Source organism: Microtus oregoni, unplaced genomic scaffold (genome assembly GCF_018167655.1).
Source record: "Microtus oregoni isolate MIOR12 unplaced genomic scaffold, Mior012 000068F_ref0000429, whole genome shotgun sequence".
NCBI classification, from domain to species: domain Eukaryota; kingdom Metazoa; phylum Chordata; class Mammalia; order Rodentia; family Cricetidae; genus Microtus; species Microtus oregoni.
In genome coordinates, this window is record NW_024543975.1 from 1831300 (window position 1) to 1843938 (window position 12639).

At 39.5% G+C, this 12639-nt stretch overlaps 1 protein-coding gene across 1 annotated transcript in view; it reads right to left on the reverse strand.

Moving 5' to 3' along the window:
• Window positions 1-12639, reverse strand: part of Hsd17b12 (hydroxysteroid 17-beta dehydrogenase 12) — a 152479-nt gene that overhangs the window by 47406 nt on the left and 92434 nt on the right. The window contains exon 4 of the mRNA XM_041641325.1: window positions 1235-1342. Within this exon, the coding sequence (XP_041497259.1) occupies window positions 1235-1342 (108 nt within the window). The remainder of the gene's footprint in view (window positions 1-1234; window positions 1343-12639) is intronic.

Genomic DNA, 12639 nt, shown 5'->3' on the forward strand with positions numbered 1-12639 from the left:
CTCTCTCTCTCTCTCTCTCTCTATATATATATATATATATATATATATATATATATATATATATATATATATCGCAGATTCCACACATGAAAAAATGTGATATTTGGTCTCTTATTTTCCCGTCAGTACTATCTGATAATTTTTTTTCATATCACAGTTCAATACTCCCATGATATCAGCAAAATCATTTGGTTCTCTAGGAACAGCAAGCAACTGAGGTAAAACAAAACACAGCAATAGACTTAGAGAAAACAGAAGAGACAGGCTGGCCTCGGTCTTTCTGTTACTTTAGACAAAACCCAAGGCTCTTGACAGCATGCATTTTAACTGCAGTATTTCTGCGCAAAGAGATGAAACATGGAATATGTGGAGGTTTGAATGTGTATGGCCCCCACAGACTCATGTGTTTGAGCACTTGGCCTATAAGGAGTGGCACTATTATGAAGTATAGCCTTGGAATAGGTACTGCCTTTTTGGAGGAAGTGTGTCACTGTGGAGGCAGGCTTTGAGGTCTCATAAAAGTTCACGTTATGCCTGGTATGGTACCCAGTTCACTTTCTGTTGCCTGCAAATCAAGATGTAGAACTCTCAGTTCCTTCTCCAGCACCAATGTGCCTCACACAACCATGAAGATAATGGACTAAACCTCTGAAACTGTAAGTCACCCCCAATTAAATGTTTTCCTTTCTAAGTGTTGTTGTGGTCATGGTTGCTTCATAGAAATAGAAACCCTAACTAAGACACAGTATGTATGGAAGAGTTCTTTTGTGTATAAAGCAGATAAAAATACTTTTTCTGCAGTGTTAACATTTCATGAAATTAAGACTGTGGACAGTATCTACAAAGGCTTTGCAGGGAACAAGAGTTAACAACTTTGGTAGATCTCCATCTCCTTAGCCATGAATGGTCAGCATCATGCACCTTAAAGGACAGTTACCATAGAAGCATGCTTCTGCCTCCTGAATACTGGGATTACAGGTGTCACTACCAAGCCCAGCCTTTCATTGTGGCTAATATATACAGAGAAGCTGGGACTGGACATAAAGTAAACAAAACATAACTGAACTGTAAAGTCACTGATCTACAAGCAAAGCTTCAAGTACATACAGGTTAGCTATCAACTGGATCAGTAATAATCTTACCACTAAACACCTAACCTCCAAAGAGAAAATAAACACACAATAAAAGCCAAAGAATGAACAAGATGAGTCATAAATGTGGCAAAAATACAAACCTAAAACGCCAATTTCAAGACCGTCCAGGCCTGTCTTAATTTTATCATAAATATCATCCAGTGTAAAGTCAACAGCAATGGTCCTTGTTTCCACTTTGTATTTTTCTTCTGGAAGGAAAAAAAAAGGACAAATGATGAGCAAAAAGGAAAATTAATACATGGCAATTATGATTAAATCACTGGATAACATTATCCTTTCAAATTTTCTCCCCCCAATTTGATATGACATTTAGAGCAGGATAATTTCAAGCAATCATGAGACTATGTAAGAAATGATAGAGAGTCAACAAAACAATAGTTCAGCAATTAAAAGTCCCAGCATCCTTACTGAGTAACCTGAGTGTGCCTTGTCAATTTTCCTCTTGTGAATCAATAACGGTAACCACTTTTTCAAAGTTAAGCACAAATAACACAATATGATTCATATCACATTATATACTCTTTAAATATCACTTCCTTTGTGATTTTAACTGTAAATTGATGTTTCTTAACCTCAGGAAGAAGTCTTTATGGTATAAAGTAGCTTTTAAAAAGATTTTTTTTTTTTATATTCATTGGTGTTTTGCTTGCATGTACGTCTGTGTAAGCACACCAGATTCCCTGGAACTGGAGTGACAGACAGATGTGAGCTGCTCTGTGGGTGCTGAGAATGGAATTCAGGTCGTCTGGGAGAGCAGCCAGTGCTCTTAACTGCTGAACCACTTCCCAGGCTCTGTTGTAAAGTATCCCAAAGTGAGAAACATTAAAAGAAAAAGTTCATCTTAGGAAAAGGAATATGATCTTACTGCAGTTTTTGGATTGGATAAGTTAGTTGAATCACTACACTTAAAAAGCAACATCAAGTGCACAGCAATAAATATACAAAATGACTTAAAAACGACCTCAGTGCTTTCCTCAAGATGATTAAGATCCCAAGAGCTGGGGATGTAAACAAGAGTGAGATCTACAAAAACACACTCATCAAGGATAGCATACAACTTCCATTTCCTTCTATCTTCGCTAGCCAAACCCTTTGAAGAATGTGGGCTCTGAGGTCACCCAGACATAGACACCAATTTCATTCCTATACTTCTCTATAGAATGACTGTTGAGCAAGACAGACATCCTCTAGGAGCCTCAGCATCTTCTGAGACAATGAACTAACCTCTATCCAGCTTAGTCCACAGGCTCAGATGATGACCACTGGTGCAGGAGGCACTTCACAAATGCTAGGCCTTCCCTTCCTCTGCCGCTTGCGGTGATATTTCATTTCTATTTTTTTTTTTTTGAAGATCAGAACACAAAACAGCCACACTGGTCAGACATACAGACCAGGCAGCAATGGCATACACCTTTAGTCCCAAAAGTCAAACTAGCTAGCCACAAAGGCCCGGTGGTGGTGGTGCTCGCCTTTAACCCAATACTAGAGAGATATATAAGGCAGTATGAGACAGGAACTCACTCTCTTTTCAGTCTGAAGATTTAGCTCTCTAGAGGTTTGGCTGCTTTGCTTTTCTGATTTTCAGGTTGAACCCTATTATCTATCTCTGGGTATTTATTAATCGTGATAAAATTGGTACGAATTCACAGAAAAGCCATTTGCCTTTGGCATTTTAGCCACCAGCACCTGGCTTGGCTTTCTTTTCTTTTTTTCCCCAAGCCTCAGAGCAAGTTTGGGATTTTCTTGTTGTAGCCTCTCTGAAAGTCTCCAACTGCCAGCCAAACTCCAGAAGAACCTGAGCTCGAAAGTCATGGAACTCATCCACCTTAGAGAACAATCCCCACATATTTTTCAGACAGTTGGCTCTCTCTCTCCCTCTTCCTCCCTCCCTCCCATTCCTCCTCCCTCTCCCTCCCCCCTCCCCAATCTCCCTCATGAACATTGCTGCAAAAAATACTCAATAAAATAATGGCAAATCAAATCCAAGAACACATCAGAAATGTCATCCTATGATCTAACATCAAACTATAATCAAGTTGGTTTCATACCAGAGATGCAGGGATGGCTCAACATATGAACATTTGTCAATGTAATCCACCATATAAATAAACTGAGGGAGGGGGAAAGGGATGGGAGGAGGGCGGGGAGGGGGGAGGGAAATGGGAGGAGGTGGAAATTTTTAAATAAAAATAAATTAAAAAAATAAAAAATAAACAAACTGAAAAGAAAAAGATCATCTCATTAGATGCTAAAACGCCTTTGACAAAATACAATATTCCTTCATGATAAAGGTCTTGGAGAGAGCAGAGATACAAAGAACATATCTTCCTATACTTCTCTATAGAATAACTATTGAGCAAGACAGACATCCTCTAGGAGCCTCAGCATAATAAAGGCAATATACAGCAAGCCAATAGTCAATATCAAACTAAATGGAGAGAAACTCAAAGTGATCTCACTGAAATTAGGAACAAGACTAGGTTGTCCACTCTCTCCGTATCTATTTATATAATACTTGAGGGTCTAGTTAGAGCAATAATACAACAAGAGGAGATCAAGGGGATTCAAATCAGAAAAGAACTCAAACTCTCGCTATTTGCTGATGATATGATAGTTTATATAAGTGACTCCAAAAATTATACCAAGGAACACCTACAACTCATAAACACCTTCAGTAATGCAGCAGAATACAAGATTAACTCAAGAAAAAGAAAAACATCAGAGAAACATCACACTCCACAATAGCCACAAATAACATTAAAATATCTTAGAGTAACTCTAATCAAAGGAGTGGAAGACCTGTATGACAAGAACTTTAAATCTTTGAAGAAAAATATTGAAGACACCAGAAATGGAAAGATCTCCATGCTCTTGGGTAAGTAGAATTAACATAGTAAAAATGGCAATCTTATCAAAAGCAATCTACAGATTCAATGCAATGCCTATCAAAAATCTCAGCAAAATTCTTCACAAACCTTGAAAGAATAGTACTCAATTGTAAATGGAAAAACAAAGAATACAGAAGAGCAAAAACAATCCTGTACAATAAAGGAACTTCTGGAAGCATCACAATCCCTGACGTCAAACTCTACTACAGAGCTACAGTACTGAAAACAGCCTGCTAGTGGCATAAAAATAGACAGGAGAATCAATGGAAGTGAATCAAAGACCCAGATATCAATTCACACACCTTTGAATACCTGATTTTTGACAAAGAAGGAAAAAAATATAAAATGGAAAAAAGCATATTTAAAAATAGTGCTGGCATAATTGGATATAAACATGTAGAAAAATGAAAACTAGATCCGTATCTACCACCATGAACAAAACTCAAGTCCAAATGGACCAAAGACTTCTACAGAAAGCCAGCCACACTGTGTAGGGTTAAGCCAGCCCATTTAGGGGGCGGGTTTGCCTTGGGCGAATGCATACGAATAAAACAGGCATGCGGGAGGCCGCCCGCCCTTTTCTTTCCTACCTCCTGTGCTACGCGGGAACCTCGGTTCTGTAAGTTTTATTTAATAATTAAATTAGTATATATTCTTTAATATTTGCCTGCGTTTATTCACACCGATACATTTGGCGCCCGCCCCGTGGGGCTTTGCGGAGACCCGCCCCAAATTGGAGTCTCTTGGGGCCACCACCCCCAGCGGTGGTCTCCCTGGGCGCGCAGACTGTACCCTTTCAGCCAGTCCGACTACAGGCTGGGGACACAGCTGAGATTCTGAACGACTCGATCTTTCCTGGTGCCGGCTAAAAAGGGGGCCGGGCGGTGGTGGCGCACGCCTTTAATCCCAGCACTCGGGAGGCAGAGGCAGGCGGATCTCTGTGAGTTCGAGACCAGCCTGGTCTACAGAGCTAGTTCCAGGACAGGCTCCAAAGCCACAGAGAAACCCTGTCTCGAAAAACCAAAAAAAAAAAAAAAAAGTCAAAGGGGAAGGGAGTATTAGCACTCCCCGGCCCCGCCCTGCCTGACAGTGGCACAAGCGCCTCTGTAACAGCGTGATCAGTCTCTGTTCCCCTCCCACCTCCGCCAGCCAGCGCTCGGGTCACATGACGGCGGCACTGCGAGCCGGCTCAAACACACCGGTCCCTTTGATTTGTTCACTTTGGCGGCTTTCTCTCTGTTCCTTTTCGGGCCCAATTGCTATTAATCAGCCTGGTGTCTGCTCCAATTTTGTTTTTGAGTCATTTATTTCAGACTTAGGCCACGTGGATTCAAGTGGACTCTTTTGCCACCACTGGCAGGAACCGGTCATTGCAGGTAAAAGAATTTTTTCTTTTATAAATAAAATGTCTGAGAACGTGAGTATTTCAGATTTCAACAGCTTTTTTGAGTGTATCATGTGGGAGATTTTACAAGAGGTGTCTATCACCCCACATCTATGGATATTTCTGGGATTCTTAATTTCCTTTAGCACTATGTGGTTTGATAATAGGAAAATGATAAAAATCTCTTAAGGCAGAGGTTGAACGTTTAAAAACTATTGAGAATGACAACAATCTTCTCAAGAATCAGTTTGAAGTTCTCCAGGAAGAAAACAGATCTTTGTTTAACATGAGCAAAATTTAGAAAAGGTACAGGCTGATGTTAAGGAGAAATTCATTACTATGGAAGAAGGAACAGCTGAATTAGATCGTAAATTCCAGTAGTCCCTTTCCGTAGGAACTGAAACATTAACTGAGAGAATCAAAACTGCTGAATGTGACAATCGGATTTTGTCTAAAGCTTATGACAGATTGGCGGTAAGATTATCAATACAAGAAGGCACGGTTTATGCCATAAAAATTATGTCCAAAGATAACAAGTTATCTCTAATGGACAAATTTCATACATTAGAATCCTCAGTGAAGGATTTAGAACATAATTCTGGACAAGAGATTCAGACATTGCAGAAGGCAATGGTGAATAGAATTGAAAAGATTGAGGAATTTCTTAATTCTGATGAAGAATAGCAAAGGGTAGAAAGGCAAATTTTAACTACATCTGTGGATAAATCCCTCCGGGACAATTTCCACAACGCTCTACCTACAGCTCTACATGGGTTTCCAGTAATAACAACAGAAAAGGTGATTGGTTCCAGAAACCCTAGGGTCATCAAGGAAGATACATGGGAGCCTGTCCGTATGAATGATCTCAAAGAAATTAAACAGGCTGTCATGACTTTTGGGATGCATGCCTCTTTTGTTAAAGAGATGCTAAAATCTTGGGCCACAACAAGCAGAGCAACCCCCTTGGACTGGCTCCAGCTGAGCTCCGCGGTCCTTGAGAGTGGACCGCAATTGAAATGGAAATGCTTATTCAGGCAAGAGGCTATGATGGAGGAAGGTCATTGGCTAATAAAGGCACTGCCCTGGCCCATTTTATTGGTTAGAGGATAGGTGGGGGGAGAAAACAGAACAAAATGCTGGGAGGAAGAGGAAGTGAGCTCAGAGTCTCAACAGCTTTCCTCTCAGGAGCAGACGCCTGAGAGAGACGCCATGCTCCCGGCTCCTGGGCAGACACACGCCATGAAGCAAGCCGCCAGGTTAGACATGCTGAACCTTTCCCGGTAAGACCGGTGCTCACCGATGATTAGAGATGGGTTGATCGGGATAACAGAATTAGCCAGTAAGGGGTAGGGCTAAAGGGCCAAGCAGTGTTTAAAAGAATACAGTGTCCGTGTAATTATTTCGGGTCATAAGCTAGCTGGGCAGGCGGCCGGGGTGTTGGGGACGCAGCTCCGCCGCCGCCCTTATTACTACAAGGCTAGACTTTTAGAACAGCAGGAAAAGGCGAAGGAAATTGACATTTCCCTAGATAAAATTCTAGGTGAAGGGCTCTTTTCCGACCCTCAGGAACAAGCTAATTTGGATGAAAACACACTATCCATGTGTACTACAGCAGCCTTAAGGGCTTGGGACAGGGTACAAGACCCAGGACAGAGAATGGAATCATTTGTCAGAGTTAAACAGGGTCAGAGAGAACCCTTTAGTGACTTTTTACAAAGACTAACTAAGGCTGTACAAATAGGGATATCTGACCCAGAAGCAAGACGTATAATGATTGAGACTTTGGCTTACGAAAATGCAAATGTGGAATGCAAAAAGATCTTGGGGCCTTTAAAGTTCAGATCAGCGCCCTTGGAAGAATGGGTCTTGCATACACTGAATGTTGACACATTTGACTATGGCACTGAAGCATGGGTAGAAGAAGCAATTTCCAATGGTAAAAGGAGACACCAGAATACCAAATGTTTTAATTGTGGCAAAATGGGTCATATGAAAAGGAATTGTAAACAACAGATATTCAGAAATAATAATAATGCATCTTCTAGAAATAACAGAAATAGAAGGACTCAGCCTTCAGGTTTATGTAGAAGATGTGGAAAAGGCAGACACTGGACGAACGAATGCAGGTCTACAAGGCAATCTGATACAGACGGGAAACGTGAGAGGGGGGGCCTCACAGGCCCCCATGGCAAACATGGCTCAGTCATTTCCAGTTTCTGCAGAGAACATGCCTTGTCAGGACAATTAGGAAGCCACATGCCTACTGTTACAAGCACTAGTAATCAGAAAGATGAGTTACGTGTGTTTTGGCAAACTTCTATAAATGATCAAAGACCTAAGCTGAGAGTGTGTGTAAATGGCATTTTTATTACTGGCCTGCTGGACACAGGTGCTGATGTAAGTATCATTACCCCAGAATCTTGACATCCATATTGGCCTCTTCAGAATGTAAATATTCAGCTCCTGGGAATTGGAACCCTATCTCGAGTAAGGCAGAGCACGAGATGGGTTGAATGTATAGGGCCAGAGGGACAAATAGGAAAATTAAGGCCATATGTAGACAATATTGCAATGAATTTATGGGGTCGTGACAACAATGGAATACCCAAATTAACATTCCTGCTACTTCTAGAGCCTATATTTCTGAGAATAATATTAAAAGATATTACAAACGGAGAAAACCGGCCATTAGGGCTTTGCAAGAACAAGCAATTGATGTCCCTTCAGAGATACCAACAGCCTTGCCTCTAAAATGGTTGACTGAGAAACCAATATGGACAAAGCAATGGCCTTTAGCTGAGGAACAGTTACAGGCTTTAGAACAGCTGGTACAAGAACAACTAGATGCTGGACATATAGAAGAATCTACCAGCCCTTGGAATTCTCCTGTATTTGTGGTTAAGAAAAAATCAGGTAAATGGAGAATGGTGACAGATCTCAGGGCCATCAACAAGGTTATTCAACCTATGGGCCCTCTGCAATCTGGAATTCCTTTGCCCTCTTTATTACCAAAAGGATGGCCTCTCATAGTTATTGATTTAAAGGATTGTTTTTTCACTATACCTTTGCAAAAAGAAGATAGAGAAAAATTTGCCTTCACAGTGCCTACTTAAAACAATTCTCAACCTTCAAGGAGGTACCATTGGGCCACCCTCCCCCAGGGTATGTTAAATAGCCCCTCCCTGTGCCAATATTTTGTGAACCAACCATTGCAAATAATACACAAGAAATTTCCCAAATCTATAGTATACCATTACATGGACGACATTTTGTTATCCGATTCAAACATAGATACCTTGAACAGACTGTTTGAAGAAATAAAGATACTTTTTTACCCAAATGGGGATTGCAAATTGCTCCTGAAAAGATTCAGAAGGGAGATTCTGTTAATTATTTAGGTTATAGAATAGGTTTGCAAAAAATTAAGACACAAAAGGCACAAATTCGGAGAGATCCCCTACGGACTCTTAATGACTTTCAAAGAGTGTTAGGAGACATTTCTAGTCTGCGACCAGCTATTGGGATAACACCTGATCTAATAATTCATTTGAACAAAACCTTGGATGGTGATAAAGATTTAAACAGTCCCAGAGAATTAACAGCTGAAGCAGAAAAAGAACTGACAATGATTGAGGAGAAATTACAACAGGCACATGTGGACAGAGTGAATCCAGAGCTCGATTGTATTCTCGTCATATTACCATCAAAAATTTCTCCTACAGGAATTTTAATGCAGAGAGATGATATTATTTTGGAATGGATCTTTTTACCACATAAACCAAGTAAGAAACTGAAAACTTATGTGGAAAAAGTCTCTGAGTTAATTATAAAAGGCAAGCTGAGACTTCGTCAACTAGCAGACATAGACCCAGCAGAAATTATAGTGCCTTTCACTGCTGATGAACTCAAGAAATTATGGGAAGATAATGAACCATGGCAAAGAGCTTGTGCTAATTTTTTGGGAGACATTAATAACAACTATCCAAACAGCAAGCGGCTTAACTTCATAAAGAGAACTTCTTGGATCCTTCCTCGAATTGTCCATGATGCTCCAATAACTGGAGCCCGTACATTCTATACTGATGCCAATAAATCAGAGAAGGCAGGTTACAAATCAGAAGACTTGGGTAAGGTGGAACAAAGTCCTTATGATTCTATCCAGAAGGCAGAATTATATGCCATTCTTATGGTACTAAGAGATTTTAAAGAACCTATTTTAAAGTTACCGATTCACAATATGCAGAAAGAGTTATTTTACATATTGAAACTGCTGAATTTATACCTGATGATACAGAACTAACCTCATTGTTTATCCAGGTTCAAGATTTGATCAGGAACAGGCTTTGCCCTATGTACATAACACACATCCGATCCCATACGGGTCTACCAGGTCCTCTAGCACAAGGTAATGCAGAAATTGATCAATTATTGATTGGTAGTGTGCTACAAGCCTCTGAATTTCATAAAAAACATCATGTTAATAGCAAAGGTTTGAAGAAAGAGTTTTCTATTACATGGCAACAAGCTAAGGAGATTGTGAAGAAATGCCCTACCTGCTCTTTCTATAACCAAACGCCACTGCCAGCAGGGGCTAATCCGAAGGGCACCCATAGGAATGAAATCTGGCAGATGGATGTGTTCCACTTTGCAGAATTTGGCAAATTGAAGTATGTTCATCACACTATTGACACTTATTCAGGCTTTCAGTGGACAACTGCTTTAAGTTCAGAAAAAGCTGATTCAGTAATCACTCATTTATTAGAAGTCATGGCTATCATGGGTATACCTACACAAATAAAGACAGATAATGGTCCTGCTTATGTCTCTAGGAAAATGAAACGGTTTTTTGATTATTACAATATCAAGCATGTTACAGGTATACCATACAATCCTACAGGTCAAGCAGTCATAGAAAGATCAAATCGAACTATAAAGGATATGTTGAGCAAACAGAAAGGGGTGGAAAACACCCCCAGAAATAGGTTACATAATGCTTTGTTAATCTTGAATTTTCTCAACGCTAATGAGAAGGGAACGACGGCTGCAGAAAGACATTGGATAATGGAAAAGTCTGCTGAACTAAATCAACCAGTTTATTTCAAGGATGTGCTGACCTCACAATGGAAGCCAGGAGATGTGCTGCGTTGGAGAAGGGGTTTTGCTCTTATCTCCACAGGTGAAGAAAAATTATGGATACCGTCAAAATTAATAAAGGTTCAGTTTGAAGAAGAGAAGTCACTTGGAAAAGATAAATAACAATTCATTCACAAGGATGGCGAGCATACTGAGGGTAAGGTTTACAAATCAGTTGGGGGCAGGGTTCTTTTCTTATCTCCACAGGAAAATACTCATCTTCAAAGAATTTAAGGGACCCTGAATATTTAATTACTGATGGATGGAAAATAGTTACGACCCACTAAGTATCAACAATAAAATTCTATACATATTGTAAGTATTGATTTTTTTATATATATTTATATGTTTTATTGAACACTTCTTTATAAATGTGCAGAGCTGGTTTTGGAGTTGGACTATGGCTCAGTCCCTCTTCAATTCCAAGCCTGTTGATAAGAGATATTTCAGAGTTTCTGTCTCAGATCAGGAGCCATGAAATGGGACAGAATAAGAATAATTTTATACTTGATAAACTTTCTTTGCCTTTCCTCATATCTGTGTCTTTCTTTATATGTCAGTATATGTCCTTGTTGTTAATGTTTAAATTTCCCATAACAAGCAACATATTTTCCTACAGTAATCTTTGAAGTTTCCAGGAAGAAGATGGGGTCCCACAACATCAACTCAATCTGGTTTTTATGACGTCATGAATTTTTTTTTAAGCGCTAATATTAGACCTGTTTTTTTGGTACCAACTGCAGGAGACAATTTCGAATGATGCACATTTTTGACAACACTCTGGCCGGACCTTCTCAAAATGCTCAGAGACTAGTTATAATTTTCTTAGGTCAAAGGTTAATTTGGAAATTTTACCGTCATTTGCTTTCACAGGGGCCCCTAAGAAGAACATCGCCCCCATGTCAGCTAGAAGCAATCTAAGAGGACAACGTCCCCTCTCCCTACAGAGTTTGCCCACAGGGTTAGGGACATCTTTTAGTGGTTGGTTTAGGGTTGAGGGGATGGGGAGATATTGTATGGAATTAGGGGTATATTCCAAAAAAGGGGGGGGGTTTAACTGCTTTGATGGGATGATTGGTATTTGTGACTGTTTTTAGGAAATTATATTGGTACTGTTTCTTGTATATTGATATATTGAATATTGAATGTGAGTGTTCCTACCTCTATTTTTGTATAAGAGTATGCTTATATTGTATGGATACATCTATCATATCACATTGTAAATTTCTACCTCTGATACTATTTATGTAATAACATTGTTTACATTTGATATGTAATGGCACTGTTTACAGGTGAAGATCATTGTCTTCATATTTTCCACAGTTGTTTATTCTCTTAGTTTTCAAATTAGATAGGTATTGAGAATTATATGTTTGTCATATTTATTTTTAGGTTAATCAGGTCTTTTAGATACATAGAGATTACTTTTAGTATAGATAGTATAATCTTCAGCCTCTTTGAAGAGCTGTAGAAAATGGCCTTTAATCTAACCTAGAATTCTGTGCCAACAAGACACAATTACTCCTGGCAACACCACTCTACTCCCGAGAGAATGTTGAGCACCAAAGACACTCCACTGGGAGCTTGTCTTCTTGGCAGAACTGGCCTTTGGGTTAAGAAAAGCCCATACCTCAACTACTGACTAAGTTATGAAACAGGATTGTCTTATCTTGCCAAGACAGGGTAGGATAATTCTAAGAAAGTTCCTTGCACTTGATAATGGTATGTCAGTTATGTTAGGCCTTAGCCAAAGTTGGTTGACTCAACATTGCAAACGAGACTTTGGGTGATTGCCCAGGTAGTCAGTTGTCTCTGTCATTTGTTGCACATTTTGGATATCTCTCATTTGTTAAGTAATATTTATTCCCTTCTCAGATCTTTGATGGAGTTGAAGATTATTTAATTGCAGTTACTCTCTACATTATTTAGACTCCTTGAGATAGAATGTCTAGAAAAACTTTTGTTCTCAATGTTGTTCGTTATATTTATCATTTGTTATTATTATTTATAGTTATATTTGGTTTAGTTCTGTCTTATTTAGACAAAAGGGGGTGATGTAGGGTTAAGCCAGCCTATTTAG